The 23,581-nt window shown below is 46.0% G+C and overlaps 2 protein-coding genes across 3 annotated transcripts; one reads left to right on the top strand and one right to left on the bottom strand.

Annotated features, from left to right (window-relative positions):
- Positions 1-2,928: 2,928 nt before the first annotated feature.
- Positions 2,929-7,029, bottom strand: psme1 (proteasome activator subunit 1). Its single transcript, XM_061758961.1, has 11 exons — positions 6,818-7,029; positions 6,668-6,700; positions 6,347-6,409; positions 5,767-5,880; positions 5,586-5,628; positions 5,263-5,360; positions 4,521-4,589; positions 4,382-4,449; positions 4,229-4,283; positions 3,545-3,631; positions 2,929-3,107 (listed from the first exon to the last, which is right to left on the bottom strand). The coding sequence occupies exons 1-11, from the start codon at positions 6,854-6,856 to the stop codon at positions 3,027-3,029; spliced, it is 750 nt and encodes a 249-aa protein (XP_061614945.1). The 5' UTR covers positions 6,857-7,029; the 3' UTR covers positions 2,929-3,026.
- A 2,491-nt stretch (positions 7,030-9,520) lies between these two features.
- Positions 9,521-23,467, top strand: pck2 (phosphoenolpyruvate carboxykinase 2 (mitochondrial)). Of its 2 annotated transcripts, XM_061758951.1 has the most exons (11): positions 9,521-10,063; positions 17,446-17,658; positions 17,740-17,924; positions 18,317-18,387; positions 18,469-18,604; positions 19,514-19,701; positions 19,949-20,111; positions 20,177-20,392; positions 20,962-21,099; positions 21,255-21,350; positions 21,469-23,467. In XM_061758951.1, the coding sequence occupies exons 1-11, from the start codon at positions 10,032-10,034 to the stop codon at positions 21,936-21,938; spliced, it is 1,908 nt and encodes a 635-aa protein (XP_061614935.1). In that variant the 5' UTR covers positions 9,521-10,031; the 3' UTR covers positions 21,939-23,467. The 2 variants fall into 2 exon arrangements, with proteins under 2 accessions (XP_061614935.1, XP_061614934.1); XM_061758950.1 differs by lacking the exon at positions 9,521-10,063 and having other exon boundaries at positions 16,297-17,658.
- The last annotated feature ends 114 nt before the right edge of the window (positions 23,468-23,581 follow it).

The raw sequence follows: 23,581 nt of genomic DNA, 5'->3' as shown, positions 1-23,581 counted from the left end.
TGAACGAGCGCTCCGCTTGACCGACTGGGAGCATTTCCTGCCGACGCCAAAGGGGGAAGGGTGCGCGTGACAGAGGACGCTAAAGGCACGCCCCCCGGTAAGTACGGACACGTATACAGTCCTCTTCTGAGGAAGGCACTTTAACGTTCTATAAAAAAAACATATATAATAATGGGGCAAGCATGCTTCTATTATCATTGGCTGAAGTGGGCACAGGTAGAGATGTCCATACGCATTTTGGTGACGATTGAAGCGATGTTGAGCTTTTTCTATACGTGTATTGGAAGACACTTTAACGTTTAATATGAATATGAGACACAGAATTCAGAATTCCAGCTTTCATTGCATGTTATTGACATCGAGATGTGATAAAGGACTCGGGACAGAGCGCATTTTGTTTGAAGCCAGCCACAGTTTCACTCTTGTGTGCTGGGCACAGTGCCGACGCGGGCAGTGTTGTTCGCTCCATCACTCGTTGTCGCTACCGCCGTTGAGGACGCGCACGCCGCCAGAACTGAGACAAGAGCGTGCAAAATCCTCTCGGACCCGGCGCATCCCGGTCACCGGCTCTTCCGGCGCCTTCCCTCAGGTAAGCGCGATCGATGGCTGCAAACTAAAAGGAGCAGACATTCCAACAGCTTCTTCCCTCTTGCCATTAACTTCTTAAACGGTTGCTGCCAATCTGTCTTGACATTGTTGTCGGGCCAATTATACATTACTCGTGCACTCACTGTAGTAGTTTCGCCACTCTGTACTACTTGCATATCTTGTTGTTGACCAATACTGGCCACTCGTGGGCTTGAAGTCTCTGCGCCATTTGCACAATCGACATTGTCCCAGATTATCGCACTACGAGTCACTTTAAACTGCGTACATTTCTTGAAGTGTCTGCGCCATTTGCACAATGTTCATTGAACCAGACTATTGTTCTATTAGTCATTTCAAACTGTTCTAATTGTGTATCATTTCTCCACAATTGTCCCAAAATAATAATAATAATAATTGTACCGGCATTACCACATTACTGGTAACCTTTTATTGCTCGGTGACTTGTGTTTTTATGTCTGTATGTCTCCAGAGTGTCTGTTGTCGTACGAGAGCGGCGCCAACTACCGATGACACATTGCTTGTGTATTTTTTGACATACTTGGCAAACAAAGAGGATTGTTTCTCTTTCAGTTCGTTTGTTTCCCGATTAGTTTGGGGAAAAACAAAAACTGTATTAAAACTGTATAAAGGTGTATTCAATTAAATATAGGTCGAACATGATTTGCAAATAATTGTTCAACACAGTCCCAGCTTCTTTGGAATTGGGTTGTTTTTCCAACCAGCAAAATAGCAGCGGTGGGGGACTCGGGTTACATGACTTGACTCAAGTAAGACTTACATTTCTCGTTTAGGACTTGGGGCCTTTTGAAGACGAACTTACATGACTTGACAAGTTCTGTTCAGGTCTGTTATTTAAAGCCTATTTACATTAAAATTGCACATGCAGTCTCGCATGTACAATGACCTTCAGAAGTGACCTGTGATTGCTGCGCCCGCACCGCGGGTACTGAGGACCCCATCCTACCCAGCCGAGAGGTGGGGTCGGGCCCAAGAGCAGCCCACTGGACAGGACACCACCCGCCTCGAGGGACCCGGGGCGCCCCAAAGGCGGCCACCCGGAGGAGGCCGCATGGGCCCAGAAACAACCCCCCGCCCCCGCGCACCCTGCCACTTTTTTTTTTAAATTTATTGTATTGAAGGAAGTTTACACCCTGAACCGGTCGCCAGCCAATCGCAGGGTACACATAAACAACCAACCATTCACACCTACGGGCAATTTAGAGTTGTCAACTAACTTGGTCAACTAACTTGGCATGCATGTTTTTGGGACTTGGGAGGAAACCGGATTGAACCCCGGTCCCCAGAACTGTTGAGGCCGACGCCTTAACCAGTCGACCGCCGTGCCGCCGAACGTTAAACTCTTTGAATGCAATTATGGAACTAAATCAACTTTTCCATGATATAAATTTTTTTGGGAAACCTTCTGTATGTAGAACTGAAGAAATGTGTATTTATGTAGAGAGCAAGCATTACACTAGTGCTTTGATGTAATGGAATATGTAAATTGTAATTATATCACGTACAATTTTGTATACAGTATGTATTTGCTTTTATTTTGCCAGGTCGGCATTATATATACCTTACCTGGGTAAGGTTCAATAAATTAATAAAGAAGAATAAGTAAAGAATTACTTCATGGACAGCTCTTATTGAGTTATTAAATACAGCAGTTTGAAATATTTAACTGTAAATGTGTCTGCATTATCTCCCCCCCCCCCAAAAAAAACCAAAACATTGTACATTGCAAAGGTTTATCTGTGAACGTCCAAACGGAGAAAAAGTCAGCCTTAATTTCCTTGTCTTGCCCAATGGCAAAGGCGGTATTTTCTGCAGACCGGAGGAGCTCCTGCTTGGGATGTTCGTTGTTGTTTGTTTTCTTTTTCCCAATTTTGGAGGGTTCCCGTCGGCCGGCGTTCGGCTCCTCTGGCCTGGCCGAGGAAGGCGCGCGCGCCCGCCCACGCGGGTTGAGGCCTCCCTCTCGCAGACAGGCGGCATCGGGTTTCTCCAACCTACGCCGCCTCAACGGAAAAATGTACAAATCCTGCTTTTCGATGTATTTGAATCCTCTTCTTTCGAGCCTTGCATACAGCTGTACACATCCAGCGATGGCGGTTCTGTGACGTCTACATCGGCACAGCCCACCCCCTCGAAGACCGTGCCCACCAGCAAGAACTAAATAATCCTTCCGTACCCTGGTAGTGTTTTGTTTTTTTTCCCCCCCAGGAGGAACTCAAGCTACCAGGGTAGCTCGGGAAGTTCCTGTGCCCCTACCGTCAACATATCATACTAAAACCAGACAAAGTAGAGGACGACTGCAAGAAATGTTCTATTTGATTTAATTATGTATTCCAAAATGTGCTCCAATCAATGGCAGTATGTCAGCTGAGCTCCAATTGCCTCTCATCCGGGCGCGTGCGTCAGTAGATGAGAGCTTTGCAGTCTCCTCGGGGCCTCTTGATCTTGGCGTAGTTCTTGTTGATGATGTCATAGAGCGCGGCCTGGTGAAAGAAGCGGCGTCACAAGAGATGAGAAGTTTAGAGGCGGAAATGGTGGCGGAAGGACACGTGATTTTGTTTGCCGCAATACCCGGAAAGTCCCGACAATATCAACGTACAGCGATGCATCCAATTCATCTCCAGTTAAAATGCTTACAGTTAAATCTGTCGTTTATACGTATACACTATATTTCCAAAAGTATTCGGGGGGGCATGCCACATATCACTGTCATTGCTCACATGAGCACTGAATCCAGCACCCAATAACGTATGTGCTAAATACAGAAATAGACCCCGTAACTGAGACTGCGCCTTTCAATACGTTGCGCCTTATGGTTGTGAAAATAGGGTATTTCATCTACTTCAGACATGCGAGATCACTGGAATATGTATATGAAAGCGGTAGTTAATAAAAGGCAGCCGTAAATGTCAGCCCTTACATATGTGGTGCAGATGTCCATGACCACGAAGCGGAGCTCGAAGTACTGAGCCTCGTCCAGCTCGTGCACCAGCTCCCGGTAGTCCCCCTGTAGAGCGCACAGAGCAAGGTGACCAACTATTTAACGTGTGCAAACCGCTATTCCAACGAAGTTAGGACGTTGCATAAAACGTAAAAAAATAAAATAATAAAAATTAAAAAAAGAATACGCTACAATGATTTGCAAATCCTTTTCAACCTATTCTCAATTGCATACACTCCCAATACTATATTAAATGTTCAAACTGATGAACGTTATTGTCGCAAACATTGTGTCATTTTGAATTTTACCTTGGTTTTTTTTTTTCCGTTTGTCTGTGTTTTATCCCGTAGAAACACCTTTTCTATCAAATTCACCACTTGCACGAGTGTTTTGTGTGACTGGGTTCGGAACAAAACCGCTGGAAAGTGTAGAACTCAAAACGTTTCTCAAGTGTTTGAGGCATCAAATTCAAAATGAGGGAATATTTGCAAAAACAAAATATCTCGTCTTTGTAGCGTCTTCAATTGAATAGAGCTTGAAAAGGTTTTTGCAAATCATTGATATTCTGTTTTGAATTTGCATTTGACACAACATCCCAACTTCATTGGAATTGAGCTTGGGCAAGTTCCCGTAGTGTAAAATGTTTTTAGTTGAGCTACCGACCACATGAGGCGTCTTCGACGCTTTCGCCACTGCGTCACCTCTCTCGCTGTAATATCTGAAAAACAAAGACAACACGCGATTACGTCATGCTTTATTCAAACAATACGTCATTAGCTACACCTAATACGTGACGTATCAAAACATTCCGCTTACTTTGACACCTGAGTCTGGAAGCCCTCAAGCTTGGTGCGTGAGTTTGTCAACATCTCAAACACTTTTTCCTAATAAAAAAAAAAAAAAAGGAAACCAAAATACTGCAGCAAGAACGCAAACGTTGCTCTCGGTTACTGACCTGCACCGCAACTCCAAAGTTGTTACCGTCTTCAATTTGGGGAATTTGAAGTTGCAGCCACATGGTCACCTGCAAGGAAAATGGAATCTTAAATCTTCAAATAAGACCATTAAAAAAAAAAAAGAATTAGTATGCACCTCGACCTGTAAAAAAAAATATTTCAAATGTCTTGTATTTATCAAAAGACAAAATAATAACGTATGAAAATGTAATTAGACCTCAAAGAATAAAATTGTAATTTATATAATTAGTATTTAATTGAAAATAAATCTAATTAGTATCGAAGTACAAAAAAAAGACTGATTTAATAATAATTGTAACCAGAAAGCACCAAGAGAGAAATATGAATTTCATTTTAAAATTCCTTTATATCCAAAGAATAAGAAAATCATTTATTTTAAAAAACAATTTCATAAGTAGGCACAGAAACATGCAAGAAAAATGAAGTGATTAAAAAAAGCAAATGAATAATGTAGACATCAGCATGAAAGCATATTGATCTAATTAGTAACAACGCAGACCATAAATACTTGTGTACGCGTTTATAATTCATTAGGATCCACAGACGTGCTAATTTTTTTGGATTTCAGTTTTAAAAAGGATCTAATTAGTAGCCAAATTAACAGCGGCAAGAAAGAAATGCCACCGCTTCCGCTCCTAACGTTTATGGCCAGAATTTCTGTTATCTGTTCACTGACAGATCTCATACGAACAAGACGACTCAAGCGGCGTCGGGGCTGACCGTGTTGATCTTCTCCTTCAGTGTCTGGATCTGAGGCCCGACCTCCTTCAGGAGCGTCTCGACCCGCTCGTTGCAGCAGACGGGTCCGCAAGGAGGCCCTGGTGCGTGGAAAACATCCCGCGTTCACTCGTGTAACCCGGCCGGGTTCTTTTGTGCGTGTAAAAATGCTTTTCAAATGAGTCAAGTCGTCACAGCTGCTAGATGGCAACCACGTAATCGCGCATTGCTATCATAATGCATATTATACATACATAATATTGGAATATTTTAATCATATAAGAGACATCATTTCCCCCGTCGTGGCTCACGACTTGAAAGTTCACCTGAATCTTCCTCCTCCTCTTTCTTGTCTTTCTTCACCTCCTTCTGCAACAAAAGGAAGCACTTCATTTGTCATCTCTTACCGAGCAATCATTTCCACCCAGGGCAGTGATTGGTTGCCGTGGTAACTAGCCAATCATTGTTTGCGTGCGCCATTATTTGTTTCCCATGGGAGCTCCCTACCTCCTTTTCCTCTTGCTCCTTCTTCTTGCGTTTGGCCTCCTCCTTCTCAGGGTTCGGGATGGGGATGTCCAGCGGTGCCTTCAGGGACGCCGGGTCATCGCACCGAAAAGAGGTCTGATGGCAAAAGTGACCAATAACTTGTAGTTGGTTAGGTTTCTAAAAACCGAAATGTCTCACACTTCTGTATATGCACACAGTGCCATACTAGCGACGCGACAAGTGGCCGACATCTGTGGAATCTTATTAAAAAAAATAATAAAAATGGAATGAGCACATCTAACGCCTCTAAAATCCCCCAGAAACAAATTGAGGGAAAAAAACATGACCTGTTCTAGTGCGCTTCTCACCCACAATGTCCCATTTGCACTATTTAAGTGGAGTTCTTAGCGCCAGTGACACCATTGGAAACGTAACCGTAATGTTGACGGGAATATCGGCCCGTAGCGGCTTATTGGTGGACAATCGGAGAAGTACCAGACAAAGCGAGAGTCCAGAAGATATCGTACGTATTTAACGTAAAAATGTTGCGTACAAAGTACTGTACACGCGCATGTTTGTCTTTAGCGATTTGGACACTAACCTTCAGGAGAAATTGCAGCTCTTCGATCTTCTGGGGGAAAAATGTTGAGACAAGCGCTTCTGCCTGTTTTCATTTTGAGAGAAAACCATATCATGTAAAAAAAGATCATATACATATATGAAACATACATTATTGTGAATTTCTGGCATGAAATGGTAAACGACTGGCATTTATATAGCATAGCGCTTTAGCTACACCGTCACGGTGCCCAAAGCACTTTACAAAGCCTCACATTCACCCGCTCGCTGCTGCCATCCAAGGCAAACAATGAGACAAACAGTATGAGAATGACGTCAATACATTGTACGTTGTGTCCATTACCTCTTTGGCGACTTTCTTGGAGAAGTCGTCCACCTGCAGATGCAAAAGTATCTTGACTGTGTTACTTCCTGGCTCCCATTACACAACCGAACGACTTTCTATAATCCACTTTGTGATCTCCATAGAAATGTGCGACTGGCCGGAGCTCACCTGCTGCTTGGACTCGGTGCAAATTTCCATAGCGGCCATGCTTCTAAAGTCGGAATCCCCACTTCAAATGAAGTGATGCGTGTTTCAAGTCGACGTGAGCGCCACGAAATATGAGCGATCCTCACACTTCGTTGGAATTCGACGCCGCTATTACGCAGCATTAAAAGTCAAAGCGAAAGTAAATGTTTTTTGGGGAAGGGGGCGGTGGGGGTTTCCGGCATTCCGTCTCCCGGTGCATTGTGGGACTTGTAGTTATAGTCGACGTTGTTTCCTCGTCTTCCTTTTTTTCTTCTTGTGTAACAAAAATCTAAATAATATTCATCCAGCCATACATTTTCCATACAGTTTATCCTATTAATACCTGCAAATATAGCAATTCACACATACACACATGTATATGTGCTTATTTTTGTTTTTGTAGTGGTTGACCGCTGTTTTTTTTATTTATTTATTTATTGAATTTTGTTCTTGTTTCTACATATGTACTAAATAAGCAGGGAACATTTTGACAAACTGCTTTCTCTATGAAGCAGTGCAGCTGTTCACCACGCGTTTTCTTCCATGATGCCGATGATATTCCGTGCCCACTAGCTAGTGCTACTGACCTAGCACACAGTAAAGTTGCTAGCCTGTGGAACTAACTAGCACTTAACTCCAAATGCTTGCGTTTACCCTTGTGTCTCCCGCAAGGTACCCCCCCTACTGGTCGCCAGCCAATCGACATCCTATGTTGCTCCATGGAGAGCAGTTTCGTTAATACTGTACTGTTTGTTTGTACATCTCTAACAATCTTTGCATGTTTTTTTTTTTTTTTTTTTTCTAGAGAAAAGGACAACATAAACTGAACTTAACATGCCGCATTTGTGTGGCGGACATCATAAGTCACTCATTAAATGTGTGCGCTTCGTCGCGCTAGGAACCAAAGGGCAAAGGCCGCACTCGCTTCCGCTGACAAGCGAGGACCACGCGAGGGGTTGATTGTTCGGTTTGACCGAACGGCTGATAAGAACTCGATGTTTTTTTTTTTTTTGTCAGGCAAGTCAGTGTGGCCGAGGAATACGGCACACGCTGTGCAAATGTTGCAAGCACACGGGGACAATTCACCATCCCTCGCTAGCTACACGCTGATTAAATAAAGATTAAGTTGTCCTGACCATTTGTATCGATGCCATTTCAATTTTGTGAGGTCCTCCAAGAAGCCGTACTGAATGTAGGGGAAAAATATATATGTATATATATATATAATGCAGCAACTGTTGATATGTGCATTGTTTTTTTTCATGTTTCGGGTAGAAACGGAGCTTATCTAGCCCGCCTTGCATTTAACAGCTCAGCTGACTTTTTAGAGACATTGAAGGTTGTTGTGGTGGTCACTTTGTGCCAGGAATGGAAGTAGAGCTCTCGCCACCATTCATTTACAGCTGAGGACAATTTAGAGTCTTCAGTTAACCTCACACGCACGTTTTTGGGCACGTGGGAGGAAACCAATTTTTTAAAAATGTGTCGGAATCCCAGCAGATTATACCGTCGATCGTTATTAGATTAGTTTTTGTCAAAATCTTCGGGACAAGAAAGCGATAGAGAGGATTTGAGGGCCCTGCAGGGAGCCATCGTGGGAGTCAAATTGGCGCATGAAAACCCGGCGATTTAACGATCATTCAAGTCATATGATTAAGCATGTGACGCGACGCTTTTGAAGTGGGCTTGGATGGGCCAATAATCTCCTCCAAATTGAAGACAATAGACCAATGGTTCTCAAACTTGATACACAAAGTTCCCCCTCAAGAAATATTTCTCCCTCCGAGCACAACCATCACGACCGACATAAAAATACAATAGCTGAGTAGTTCACATTTGCACAGTCAGCTTTAACGGCCAAGCACGTTACAAGACATGCAAGGGATTTCTCTCCGGTAGTTGGAGTCACTCTTAAGAACAATAAACCGCCACTATGACAGATATACAGCACGTTCGGTAAATAACGCGAGCTTGGAGAGTCATAGAGCAATGAAAGTGTTCCACTAGTGTGGTGATACTGACAATTGTCCCTCTACATCCTGGTCACCACCGATTCCAGATCCTTCCCTCGGTCACGTGTGGGGAGCAGCTGGACCCAAGAGCAGGCGGAGGCAGATGGTGAGTGATAAACAGCCGAGGGTCCTGTTGATGCGGTCATTCAAAATTACGAGAACTAATGCAAATATAATCAAATGTTACTCTGAGAAAGTAACTGCAAATAGTTACACTACTATTACATTTTCTACAGGCGAACTTATTATTGTAACTAACTACTTTTCCAGTCATGTTTCCAACACTGTATATTTGCAAATAATAACAATGCCGTAAACAAACTTTCCGTTTTCGTATACTGTATGAAACACGTGAACAAACTGAAATAACACTCAAAACTTTTGCACAGTATTTTGCAAAGCAATTCCTCAGTCTTTTCACCTCACAAATTCACATCCTGTGCCCCCCCTGCCCCCCCACAAAAGTTAGTTGACGCCCCTGTGTTAAAAGCGGCCGCTCAGCGTCGTGTGTGTGTTTTGTGTATGCGCTTGCAGATGTTTGCGTGCCAGTTCGTTGGCATCCACGTGGAAGATCTACTTCCGGGTTCAAGCGCGTATATGCCGCCTCCCAGTATCTGTATTTCTATATGTCTATATCTATATATCTATATTTAGAAGAGCGCGAGGCCGCGTCCTTCCCGATAGGTTGTTGAGTCGTTGCTGCTGCAAGCAAGTCAGGAAACTTGCGTCAGCCGGCGGCCGCTTCGACTTCGGGGGGAGGAGCGAGCGAAGACACGACAATGACGACGCAAGCCGCGTGGAAGTGAAAACCACTTGTGGACATATTTTGCGCTCCTCTACCTCATTCATTTCGCCCAAAGCGACTTTTTTTGTTTGTTTGGTGTTGTTGCGAAGCTTCAGCCAACTGTCACAAGAGGAGGCGAGGGGGTTAGCGTGTATGCGCTTCGCCGCTGTGTGTGAACGTCCACGCGGAGCAAAGGGCAAAGTGCAAAGTGCAAGGTCCCCCGCGAGTCCAGATATGAGCCGCGACCGGCTCGAACCGACCACTGCCTTCGTTTGCCTTCGAGCTGCTTTCCCTGCGTCTTTTGTTCTGTTTTTAATAACCCGGTTGAACTTTTTGATTTGATTTATTTATTATTGTTATTATTATTATTATTATTATTTTTTTTTTTTTTGCACCGAAGATGTCTTGCCTCTTCCTGAAGTTTGTACGAAGGTAAGAGCTATTGACTTAATTTGTAGTCTTTTAAACATGGGGCTAATTATGTTTTGATTCGTGTCACAGTTATTTTTTTTTTATATATCAGACTGTTAAAAAAATAAAATAATGATAATAATAAAAATAATCCCGAACGCCTCATTTGCTTTGGGATTCTGAACTGGTGGGTCGGGACCCAAAAGTGGGTCGCGCAGCCATTTCCGGTGGGTCATGGTCCAGGTAGTAGAAACAAATTATAGCGTCATTCAGACTGCTAAAACTGTTCTAGTTGCTTTGGTCTGCAGCCTTCATTTACTCATAAGAAGACAAAGTATTGATGTTGCACTTTCCCAAAAGAAGAGATTTGTGTTTTGATATGATTGCACAATTTCGTACATGCAGTTGTGTTCACCCTCAGTTTCTTATTGAGATTCTCTGAAAGGCATGTAAACATGAATAGTTATGTCTAAAAAGTATGAGAGGCACGCTTTCAGAAGCTATTTTTGAACAGGGCAGGAACTAAGGGTTGTTTTAATAATCGATTAATCTGTCGATTCTTTTTCGATGAATCGGATAAGAACTTTAAAAACAATTCCATCCCTTCATTCAGTGCAGAAAAGTGCACAAAATGGTTGCTGCGTAAACATCCTATCGCTCTTCAAGTCATAAATTATTTCCCAAAAATCAAAAAACGAAATGTTGTCAAATAGCCATGGGAAAACAACACAAAAACGTACAAATGCATGCTACACAATATCTGCTAAAAAAATATTGTTTTTGTCATCCTCTGTCACTTCACCGTCTGTCTCCTTCGTCGACTGCCACGTCAGGATTTCCACGCGTGCCCGTGACCGCCGCCCCCCTCTGAATCCACGAACAAAACATTCCCATTCTGGCTCGTGATCTCTTCTGCATTCCGTTCAGATCTAAGAAGGAGGAAAAAGCACAATTTCAAAGTGTGCCGCCGATGCGACTCGTTTTCTCGATTCAAGGGGCGGTGCTGTCACGGTTACCTTGAAACTTTAACTTAGTTACTTTACTGATGACTTGATTTCAAAAGTAACTAAGTTGGATTCTAAGTCACTTTTGAGTTACTTTGAGCACAGTGAGCGTCACTTACCCACAGTACAAAAAGAGCATTAGCGTAACCGTACCCATTACTTGGTAATGTACACCACACAAGTTCCAGAATGACATCATCAACGTGAACTAAAAACTTTAATATTAGTGCACTCGAAGGCACATCAGATGACCTGACGTGCCAAATACAAGAAGTACCTACCTATAAAAAAAAAATAATAATTCAAAAAGGCATCATTCATTCATTCATTCATTCATTTTCTACCGCTTATCCGAGGTCGGGTCGCGGAGGCAGTAGCTTTAGCAGGGACGCCCAGACTTCCCTCTCCCCAGTCACTTCATCCAGCTCTTCCGAGCGGATCCCGAGACGTTCCCAGGCAAGGCGAGTTACGTAGTCTCTCCGGCGTGTTCTGGGTCGTCTCCGGGGTCTCCTCCCGGTGGGACGTGCCCGGAACACCTCACCGGTGAGGCGTCCGGGAGGCATCCGAATCAGATGCCCCGGCCACCTCATCTGGCTCCTCTCGATGCGGAGGAGCAGCGGCTCTACTCTGTGATCCTCCCGGATGACCGAGCTTCTCACCTCATCTCTAAGGGAGAGCTCGGACACTCATTCCGGCCTCTTGTATCCGGGATCTCGTTCTTTGGGTCACGACCCACAACTCGTGACCATAGGTGAGGGTAGCAACGTAGATCGACCGGTAAATGGAGAGCTTCGCCTTTCGGCTTAGCTCCGTCTTTACCACAACAGACCGATGCAAAGTCCGCATCACTGCAGACGCCGCACCGATCCGCCTGTCGATCGCCCGTTCCATTCTTCCCTCACTCGTGAACAAGACCCCAAGATATTTGAACTCCTCCACTAGAGGCAGAAGATCATCCCCGATTTGGAGAGCGCACTCCACCTTTTTCCGACAGAGAACCATGGTCTCAGATTTGGAGGTGCTAATTTTCATCCAAGCCGCTTCACACTCTGCTACGAACCACTCCAGTGGTTGGCTTGATGAAGCCAACAGAACCACATCAACTGCAAAAACCAGAGATGCAATACTGAGGCCACCAAACCGGACCCCCTCCACGACTCGGCTGTGCCTAGAAATTCTGTCTATAAAAGTTATGAACAGAATCGGTGACAAAGGGCAGCCTTGGTGTAGTCCAACCCTCACCGGAAACGAGTCCGACTTGCTGCCGGCAGTGCGGAACAAACTCTGACACCGGTCGTTCAGGGACCGAACAGCCCGTATCAGGGAGTTCGGTACCTCATACTCCCGAAGCACCCCCCACAGGACTCCCCGAGGGACACGGTCGAACGCCTTCTCCAAGTCCACAAAACACATGTAAACTGGTTGGGCGAACTCCCACGCACCCTCGAAGACCCTGCGAGGGTGACGAGCTGGTCCACTGTTCCACGGCCAGGACGAAACCACACTGCTCCTCCTGAATCTTGAGATTCAACTTCCAGACGGACCCTCCTCTCCAGCACCCCTGAATAGACCTTACCAGGGAGGCTGAGGAGCGTGATCCCCCTGTAGTTGGAACACACCCTCCGGTCCCCCTTCTTAAAAAGGGGGACCACCACCCCAGTCTGCCAAGCCAGAGGCACTGTCCCCGAGGTCTTCAAAGTATTCTCCCCACCGACTCACAACGTCCTGAGTCGAGGTCAGCAGCGCCCCACCCCCACTGTACACAGTGTTGATGGTGCACTGCTTCCCCCTCCTGAGACACCGGAGGGTGGACCAGAATTTCCTCGAAGCCATCCGGAAGTCGTTCTCCATTGCCTCACCGAACTCCTCCCACGTCCGAGTTTTTGCCTCAGCAACCACCAAAGCTGCCTTCCGCTTGGCCAGCCGGTACCCATCAGCTGCCTCAGGAGTCCCACAGGCCAAGAAGGCCCGATAGGACTCCTCCTTCAGTTTAACGGCATCCCTCACCGTTGGTGTCCACCAACGTGTTCGGGGATTGCCGCCACGACGGGCACCGACCATTTTATGGCCACAGCGCCGGTCGGCCGCCTCCGCGATGCGGGCACGGAACATGGTCCACTCGGACTCAATGTCCCCCGCCTCCCCCGAGACGTGGGTGAAGTTCTGCCGGAGGTGGTAGTTGAAACGCCTTCTGACAGGGGATTCTTATCCTTTAGATAAATGTCATAATCTTACAAGTAAAAAGTGGTATTTTTGTCTTCTATCTGGGGGAAAAAAGTTAGATTTTTCTGTCAAGGGGAAAAAAAAATACTTACTAGAATAAGGTTGTCATTATTTTTACCCAAAAACTAACTCATAACAGTCTTAAACTGTGGAAAATTAGTGTATTTTTAATTTACAGCATATATTAAGCAAATATGAAATATACAACTTGCAGGACTTAATGTGAAATTGCTTTGGGAGCATTACTCTGTTGCAGAACAGACTTGAATGAATGCAGTACCGTAATTTCTCATATATAATGCGCGCTCATGTATAATACGCACCCTCAGTTGAAAATTCTGGAAAACACTTCTACCTATGTATAATGCATTTTCACAATGCACGATTTTGCTTATACCCATATAATCAAAACACGAAGTATTATCTGTATTTTGTCAGTTTTTTCAAATAATTAATCTGAAGGTAAGCACTTTATTTGAACACATAATACTTTCTTTTGATTTACTTGCTCTTATTTTGAAATTCACAGCCCTACTTTTATTTAATAAATGAGGAAACACACAGTTGTGCTCATATGTTTGATTACCCAGGCAGAATTTGTAAGATGGGTACAATTCTTTCAAGAAAACACGAAGGACCAGGCGAAACACATTGAATTTTCTTTTAATGGGATTCAAATTAAACTGCCAAGCATTCCAGAAAAGCATTAACATTAAACAAAACATAACCATAAAGAAATTATTGATGGTGGTTGTTCAGTCATCAGTCGTATTATATAAAACAACAACAACAACAGTATTTCAGAAATTCTGCCAGGGTATGTAAACTAATGAGCACAACTGTACATATATGCTGTCATACGTACCCATGTCATATTGGAATAAAAGTGTAGGCTACACCTTTTTCATAACCTCTAGGTGGCGGTGGCATACTAGAATGAAAGTGTACAACTTTTTCATAACCTCTAGGTGGCGGTGGCATATTGGAATGGAAGTGTACAACTTTTTCATAACCTCTAGGTGGCGGTGGCATATTGGAATGAAAGTGTACAGCTTTTTCAGAACCTCTAGATGGTAGCATACATTTGTAAAATGTGAAAGTTTTTTTCCCCCCATTTTCCCCTGTACTCATGTATAATGCGCATTATTGACATTTGACAATTTTTTTTTTGGGGGGGTGGGGGGAATGCGCATTATACACAATAAATGATGGTAAATCAATATGTGTGTGTGTTTTAGCATGCATCAAATGTTGAATGATTGCAAAAAAAATATTTGTTTGGTGTTAAAACTTGTCAGATGAGGACTGGAGAGAAGCGACTTGAGTGACTTGTGTCTTCATTGTGCATTCTTTCTTTTCGCCACGTCATTCTCTTCCATGCTTTGTGATGACTCACAAGTGGTCTTCTGGAGTAAATGTGAGCACTCGTGTGAGTATTTTGTGTTTGTGTTTATGCTTGAAAGATGGGGTCGCTCCCTGTTCGTTCGCCCCGCACGCTTCCGAGCATGCTGCGTGTGCTCGCGCTCCGCACGCGCCAGCAGTCATACCTCTGTGGCGGCCGTATTGGCAATTTCACGACGTGCGTGCATCTGCAAGTGATGTCCGTGTGAAAAACGTAGACGGTGGCTCGCGTCAACACGGTCCCGGCGAAAACACGATTCCAGCGGAGTTTCGACACCCAAACCAATTTTTGCGGTCGATTTACCCGAGTTCGTCGACTTTTAGGCCCAGTTTTAGTTTGGAACGTCCACCCTGGCCGAGCAAAGAGAGAATTGGTACAATTCCACCTCCGACCCGGGGATGAGGAAGCCAGAAGGATGTCAAGTGGCTGAAAAAAACAAAACCAAAACAACAACACGCCTACAATGTTGTACGTGTGCTCCTTTCTTTTTGTGGACAAAAAGCCCACGGAGGAAAACGGCGCATCCTAGTTTGCCGTTGGGCTACGACTACGACAAACCTACGGAGAAGAGTCGCGGGGCGCTAAGGAGGATCGAGAGCAATGTCGCCAGAAACTCAGGTAGGTTTTCACGTGTAAGGAGGACACAACACTTTAGTCAGGCAACGTGTATTTTGACCTTTTTCCGAACAGTTCATATGTGACATGCTGCTCACTATGAACATAAAAATGTCATCATTCCAGCACAGACATAACACATTGTTCAACGATTCAGTACTTGAATCGAAATCTTCTGCGTGTAATATACATCACGGTACTGCATATGAATAACCTGTTTTGAGTATTTGAACGATATGAGTCCAAACGTATAGACAACAAGGGGAAGGGCTAGAGAAGTTTTTTTTTGAAATTTCCAATTCCCTTTGAACATGTCAACTGCTGAATGATGTTATTTTCCTTTTGTATTATTCTAGAAAATAACTTAGGGATGAATAACATGTATGTTGATATGCTCAATAAAAATCAATAATCTAGGAAAGATGACTGTAAGAAAGGAAGGTCTTCCAATGGTAGGGAAACCATGAATGTGTTGCTAATGTCCTGTTTTGCGACCCTCAGATGAGCAAGATGGCGGAGCGAGGTGAGGAACGGCCTCGTCTTCAGCTGCATTCACCGCCACCGCAAGTCCCACACCTGCTCGCCGAGCTTCACAGTCATTCGCGTTGAGCGTGCGAGAAGGTGTCCGAAGGTCGGCGAGAGTCTCTCGCGAAGCGCGCCAATCGACGCGGCTCCCGGAAGTCTCAAAATCTGGGCAGGTTTGGTGAATTTAGGAGCTGAGCTTATTTCGAGTGAACAGTGAGAAGAAATGTTACGTGGCACCAAAATATTGTATTTCCAATAAACAATTGCAAATGTCTGATTTTCCTACATAGCATGCTTTTGTTGTTGTTGTTGTTGTTGTATGTAACACACATTACACCCTTAAGTCAGAGTGGGCCACATCGATGGGGTGTTGAAGAACAATTTTTATTTAAAAAAAAAATGTTGAATTGTTTGTTTATAGCATAGTTGTTTTTAATTAAAAAAAAAAAAAAATCCAGAAAGTAAATATGCAGTTAGAATATAATAATCTAATGACTATAATATTAATGTAACCATAATTTCCCGAATGGGCCTGCAGATGGAATGCACGCATTTGTGAACGTTTTATTGCAAGTCGGGATTCGCTTGGGGAACTATTTTAAACTTTGACCTCAACAAGATGGTTTCAATGGCACAACTCTGAATGGTTGTTGCTAAAATGCTAACGGTTGGTATGCGAACGTAAAGTATATTTCAGCGTTGCGTCCCGAGTCCAGAAAAGACAAAAGGCGCATAGAAAAGGATTGGGAGTTTTCCCAATTAGAATTGCTTTACAATTTTCATTTTGCTGCATCACTAATAATTATCATTCTTTAAATTACTTACATGTATAAAGTAGCACAAAGTTAAAAAAAAAAAAAAAAGGTAAGAAGGCGATAAAGCTAAAAGAGTGGAAAAGACGCTATTGTGGGATGCACGAAATAATGTGATTTTTTTTTTTGTTTTGTTTCTTTTGGTCTTTTTTTGTTTCAAACAGAAATAACGTTGAACTCCAAAAAAGTGCCAAACTGAAACACCGTGGGATGGTCCCAAATGGAGTACGAAGAGAAAGAAAAAGAAAAAGTCCTCCCGATGAATCCCGTAGACGAACATTAATTTATTGGCATTGTAATTTAGCATACATAAACAAAATAGAAGTCATACACTTTTACTTTGTTTGAGTGAATCACACTGAACACAAATAATTTGTTATTTTTTTTAGAATGATAAAACTACGATGCAAAAATTGCAGTTTGATGGACTAGAAGTCACAGTCAGTCATCGACATAAAACTTCTATAAAGCAGAAATCAAACATTTGACTGCAGCTCTGCTTGAACGATAAATCCGTCAGGCTGCAACTGGTGGAAGGCGAAACAACGGGGGATTATCGAAGGACAACATAACTGTTCGCAGAGAACGCGTTACTGTATTGTTGTGTGTGTGTGTGCGTGTTGTGGCATTTTTGGGCGTGACGTGTGCATGATGGGCCTTTGGCAGGAATCCAAAGCATGAACGCAGAAAAACCTGCTTTGCCGAGTGCATAGAAAACAAACAGTCGAAAAACTAGAACAGGGCTTTCTCCGTGATTTGCATGTCCAGTAAACGTCCGCGTACGTGGGTGCAAACATTCCCTCGACTTAATGTCTGTTTCAGAAAGGGGGGTGTCGGCGCCGGTCTGGGTTTACGCTCCCTGGCCTCCATCCCCTCGCTGCCCCCTGATGTGGCAGAGTTTGTGAAGGGCGCGGCGGACGAGTGCAAGCCCAGCGGCGTGCATGTCGTGACGGGCACGTCGGAGGAGATGGCCGATATCCTGGCAGGCCTGGAGAAGGAAGGGATGGTCAAGAAGCTCCCCAAATATGAAAACTGGTAAGTTGAGTTGCATTCGCACTTTGCGCGCTGAAAGTTTAGCCTCGGTAGTAAGACTGCAACTCGTCACGTTTGTGACAGCTGGCTGGCGCGCACGGACCCAAAAGACGTGGCCCGGGTGGAGAGCAAGACGGTAATCGTGACCGAGAGCCAGCGAGACGCCATCCCCATCCCTGCCGAAGGAGTCAAGAGCCAACTGGGCAGCTGGATGAGCCAATCCGACTGGCAGAAAGCGAGACGGGAGCGTTTCCCGGGGTGCATGGCAGGCATGTTGGAAAACGTCTTATCCCGGAACGAACACGGTCTCGACCTTTCGCGCGCAGGCATCCCATCGATCTCCCGGCCAAAAGTGTCACGTCGCTTTATGTCCCCGACATTTCCGAGCGCGTTCCCTAGACGCCCTCATTTTGGACACGTCGCCCGTGTGACCGGCAAACAAAAACGCTGAGCCGCGGGCCGGGATCGGCCGCCAGCGGACCTTCGCTTTGCCGAGCCGCATCACATGTATTTGCCACCGTAGCAACACTTACAAACAAATCTGCGATATAGCGCGTCTGCGATCTTTCACCGTCGGCCGTCGACCAATGATTGGCTTTGGTGCCCTCCCCTCCAGGGAAAAGCTGACGCGTTGCTTTTGTGCTCTTCCTCCACCGTGCAGGTCGCACCATGTATGTTATTCCTTTCAGTATGGGTCCAGTGGGTTCCAGTCTTGCAAAATATGGCGTTCAGGTACTGCATGACGTCCCTTTAGCGTGGGATTCCATTTCTACGCGCTGTAAAGTAAAGAGGCACATGTTGTATTTCTTTCAGGTGACTGACTCGCCATACGTCGTGGCCAGTATGGGCATCATGACCCGTATGGGCACGCCTGTTCTGAATAAGCTGGCTGAGGGAGTCGAGTTTGTCCGTTGCCAGCACTCTTTAGGGCGGCCTTTTCCGCTGAAAGGTAGCCGTTATATGACATCATATTACGTGCTTTGTTTCGTGTGCATTTCAGTGATATTGGAGAATCCTAACGCTGATGTCATCAGTGACTTCAATGTTTATTGTCTTGTCAGACAGATCCATAGAATTGTATTAAATACTGGCGGGACGGGTCGCGGGCGGGCCGGAGCCTATCTCGGCTATCTTCGGGCGAGAGGCGGGGTACGCCCTGAACTGGTTGCCGGCCAATCGCAGCGGTAGCTTAATTGAAGACTCTAAATTTCCCGCCGGAGTGAATGCGAGTGCCAATTGTTGTTTGTTTTTATGTACTCTGCGATTGGCCGGCGACCGGTTCAGGGCGTACCCCGCCTCTCGCCCGAAGGTAGTTGGCATAGGCTCCGGCACGCCCCCGACCCGAGTATGGATAAGCATTACGGAAGATGAATGAATGGTTAAATACTGGAAAAAATTAACGTGAGCTCAATTATATTCCCCTCGAACAGTGGACCGGCTCGTCACCCTCGCGGGGTCCTCGAGGGGGCGTGGGAGTCGGCCCAACCAGTCTACATGTGTTTTGAGGACTCGGAGAAGGCGTTCGACCGTGTCCCTCGGGGGGTCCCGCGGGGGGTGCTTCGGGAGTACGGGGTACCGAACCCCCTGATACGGGCTGTTCGGTCCCCGGACGACCGGAGTCAGAGTTCGGTCCGCATATCCGGCAGTAAGCCGGTCTCGTTCCCGGTGAGGGTTGGACTCCGCCGAGGCTGCCCTTCGTCACCCATTCTGTTCAGAAACTTTTCACCAATTGAAATTGGATTCATATTGTTGAAAGATAACAGACGAAGTAGGGACAGAGCAGCGCGAGTATCGGGAAATGCCGTGCACGCCTTGTGTCGGGTTTTGACCTCCGCGTGGGTACGTTTGCCCTTTTCAGCGCCGCTGGTCAACGCGTGGCCCTGCGACCCAGACAAGGTGTTAATCTCCCACTTGCCGGACACCAGGCAAATCTTGTCGTACGGCAGCGGCTACGGAGGAAACTCCCTCCTGGGGAAGAAGTGCTTTGCCCTGCGCATCGCCTCCCGCATCGCCAAGGATGAAGGGTGGCTGGCGGAGCACATGCTGGTGAGAATATAGCGAGCAGTAGGGGAAAAGAAGAAGAAGAAGAATGCATGACACCTATATGGCGGTATTTTCTCGGCACATACCATATAAAAAAAAAAAAAAAAAAACGTATTACAACTTATTAAACCACTTCAACCTTGAATATGTTGTGTGTAAAGTACCTCGCACTTTTTAAACACACGTATGTTTCGTAGTGTTAGATGTGCGGCTGGTGTGGTGGGGCATTTTTCAAATCTTCCCTCCTCAGATCCTGGGCATCACCAACCCTCAGGGAGCGAAGCGTTACGTGGCGGCAGCGTTCCCGAGCGCCTGCGGTAAAACCAACTTGGCAATGATGAAACCCTCTCTGCCAGGCTGGAAGGTGGAGTGCGTGGGCGACGACATCGCGTGGATGAAGTTCGACGCCCGAGGTGGGAGGAGCTGGACTCGGACTCTCCTGCGCGCCGCTTCGTCTCACCTCCTTTCCGTTCCGCAGGGAAGCTGAGAGCCATCAATCCCGAGAATGGCTTTTTCGGCGTGGCGCCGGGGACCTCCGACAAGACCAACCCTTATGCGATGAGCACCATCGCCAGAAACACCGTGTTCACCAACGTCGGCGAGACCAGCGACGGAGGGGTGTGGTGGGAGGGTCTCGATCCCCCCGCGGCTGGCGTCACGTTGACGGACTGGCACGGCAAAACCTGGAAGCCAGGTATCGTCATCGGCAATCGCGGCTCAGAAAATGGACGGAGGGACGGAGGGATGGAGGGATGGATATCCCACTTTCTTATCGCGGGTATTCTTTGCAATGCTGTAGAAATAATGACTTACAGGCGGCACGGCGGTCGACCGGTTAGCACATCTGCCCCACAGTTCTGAGGACCCGGGTTCAAATCCGGGTTCAAAGGTGGTACTGTGTGCGCTAAAGTACATTTGGTGCCTGTGATTAATCACAGTTCAAAAGTGTCCTGCGGAACTCGACGGCGTGACGCAGACGGGATGTTTGCTTTGAGCTCAAGTTCAATGTGCATGTTGAACTTGTCAACGCACAACAACAACATGCGAGGGGCACGGGGTCCAGATTCCAGCCAGGAGGCGGAATGCTTTTCACGTTCTTCCTACTTGCAAAATGGAAGCGTCGCCGATTCATTGACAGCACGCATCAAATGATTTCGACTCTTTTGCGCACATACGCTACATTTTGGATCCTCTAAATAAGTGAAATGGGATTTGAAATGGTGGAGATTAGAGGCAAATGTTTGTTTTCTCTGCGGTAAACAGGAAGTGGCACGCCTTGCGCTCACGCCAACTCGCGCTTCTGCGCGCCGGCAGCTCAGTGCCCCATCATTGACCCTCAATGGGAGAGCGAAGAGGGCGTTCCTATCGACGCCATCATCTTCGGCGGTCGGAGGCCGCAAGGTGGGTGACGCCATCGCGTCCAGTTATAGACAAAAACACCAAACAGGGACATTTCTGTTGTCGCACAAAACAGGGTCCACATTTGCTACCCTATTTTTTTTGTCTTTGTTCAAAACAACCAAAAAGTGTTTTCCATGATGAAATGTTGTCATCAGGAGTTCCTCTGGTCTACGAGTCTTTCAACTGGCAACACGGCGTGTTTGTTGGGGCTGCAATGAGGTCTGAGGCCACAGCGGCCGCTGAGCATAAAGGTACACACGCGCACACGCACACACACCAGTGCCGAGCACTCGGCGTCAAATCCTGAGTGACAGCCAAGTTCCGAATGTCATTTCAGTGGTCGTCAATACAAAATGTTTTCATTTTCAGGGAAGGTGATCATGCACGACCCCTTCGCCATGCGTCCGTTCTTTGGCTACAACTTCGGCGACTATCTGGCTCACTGGTTAAGCATGGAGACCCGAAAGGCGCCAACTCACCTGCCCAAGATCTTCCACGTCAACTGGTTCCGGAAGGACCCCGCCAGCGGTGCCTTCCTCTGGCCGGGATTCGGCGAAAACGCCCGCGTGCTCGAGTGGATCTTCAAGCGCTGCGGCCGGGAGCGCGACAACGAGGCGGCCAAAAAGAGCGTCATCGGCTGGTTGCCGGAAGACGGCGCCATCGACACCCGGGGGCTGGGCGGCAGCGTGGACATGGGCGCCCTGTTCGACGTGCCCGAGCACTTCTGGCAGAACGAGACCAAGGAGCTTAGAGTGTACTTCAGCCAGCAGGTAGGGGCTGACCTACCTGCAAAGGTGGAGGCTGAGCTGAAGGCTCTGGAGGTCAGGGTTCATGGCTAATAACGTCTGCGGGGCGGGGCGGGGCGGGGCGGGCGCAATCAGAGCCAGCGGCTGAATTAGTACACTTTTTTTGTTTCGCTACAACAAAATACCTTTGTTAATGTAGCACTCAACACAAAATTGTTCGGACACGAATGTTGCTGTGCAGAATTTACTCAGGCGGCACGGTGGCACAAATGGTTAGCACATCTGACTCACAGTTCCGAGGACCGGGGTTCAATGCCCGGCCCCGCCTGCGCGGAGTTTGCATGTTCTCCCCGCGCCTGCGTGGCTTTTCTCCGGGCGCTCCGGGTTCCTCCCACATGCCAAAAAACATGCACGGGAAGGTTGATTGAGGGCTCTAAATTGCCCGTAGGTGCGAACGGTTGTTTGTTTGTACGATCGGCTGCGATCGGCCGGCGACCGGTTCAGGGTGGACCCCGCCTCTCGCCCGAAGATAGCTGGGATTGGCTCCAGCACGCCCGCCACCCGCGTGAGGAGGAGCGGAACGGAAGATCAATGAATGAATGAATGAATGAATAATTTACTCAACATTTTTTTTTAGAAAAACATACATTTAAAATGATCTGGGTAATTCAAAGGACTATTACAATTGCATCAGCTATACTGCAAAAAATAAAACGAATAATTGACATAATTGTCAATTCTGCGACAGGTCTGGCTTAGTGATACTTAAACTATTAAAATATTGTTTATGCTATCAAATTCGAGTTTTCAAGGATACCCTTTTTGTTTGATCGTTTCATTCCAAATGTCACCCCACGACAGTCAAAATGTCTTGGGGAAGACCTCAGCTCTGCTGCCAATTGTTTCAGGAGTCGTTATACTGAACTCGATTCATGAAAAAGAAGTGTTTCAAACAAGTTCATATTTCGATTTGATGTTTAGACCCGCAAGGAACCAAATGTGAAGAGTTATCGTATGAAATGACGGTGACAAAAGACATGGGCTTGCGTTTGTGTGAAAACCCAACCGGTGGAGGGACGTCCCTCCCTTCGGGGGCACAGAAGAGGAAAAGCGACTAATTCAACGATGTAATACCTCCCTCGTGCACTCGATATTGATTCTGCCGCATTAAGTGGCAAAAGCGAGATCAATCGCTACGACAGGCAAACACCTTTGTACTTTTTTTTAAACAAAGACCAAAACACACCATCTGTTTGCTATGTGCAGGGTCACATGGGGCCAACCCCGAAAGATAAGAAATATAAATACAATTTGATCAGCTTTTGGGAAATAACAGCCTTTAGTTCCAACGACTGCTATCTGCTCTTTTACACACACACGATCCCTACGCATCATTCATTCTTAATAGTTTTATTTGTATAATGACTTGAATTTTAAAATGATGGAGCAATAAGTATAACTGTGATCTACTCTTTTCCAGGTATTTTCAAAAGTTGTGTGCAACTTTTTTTTTACATACTACAGTGCAATGAATTGATGTCTCAAAGTGCCTATTATTGATCGCTGTGAAGAAATATATACAATGAAATGGGTCACACAACAATAAAAAAAAAAATACAAAATGAAATGAAGAATCATCATCTTTATTGTCACAAACGTGCATGTTCATGAATATTTGCCGTCTGCACGCATCACAGTAGCGGGGGCTCCCATTGAACACGAGTTTGAATGTCATC

This window comes from Phyllopteryx taeniolatus, chromosome 20, assembly GCF_024500385.1.
Source record: "Phyllopteryx taeniolatus isolate TA_2022b chromosome 20, UOR_Ptae_1.2, whole genome shotgun sequence".
Classification (NCBI taxonomy): domain Eukaryota; kingdom Metazoa; phylum Chordata; class Actinopteri; order Syngnathiformes; family Syngnathidae; genus Phyllopteryx; species Phyllopteryx taeniolatus.
The sequence above is the reverse complement of the archived record's forward strand: the minus strand, read 5'-3'. Positions and strand labels throughout refer to the sequence as shown.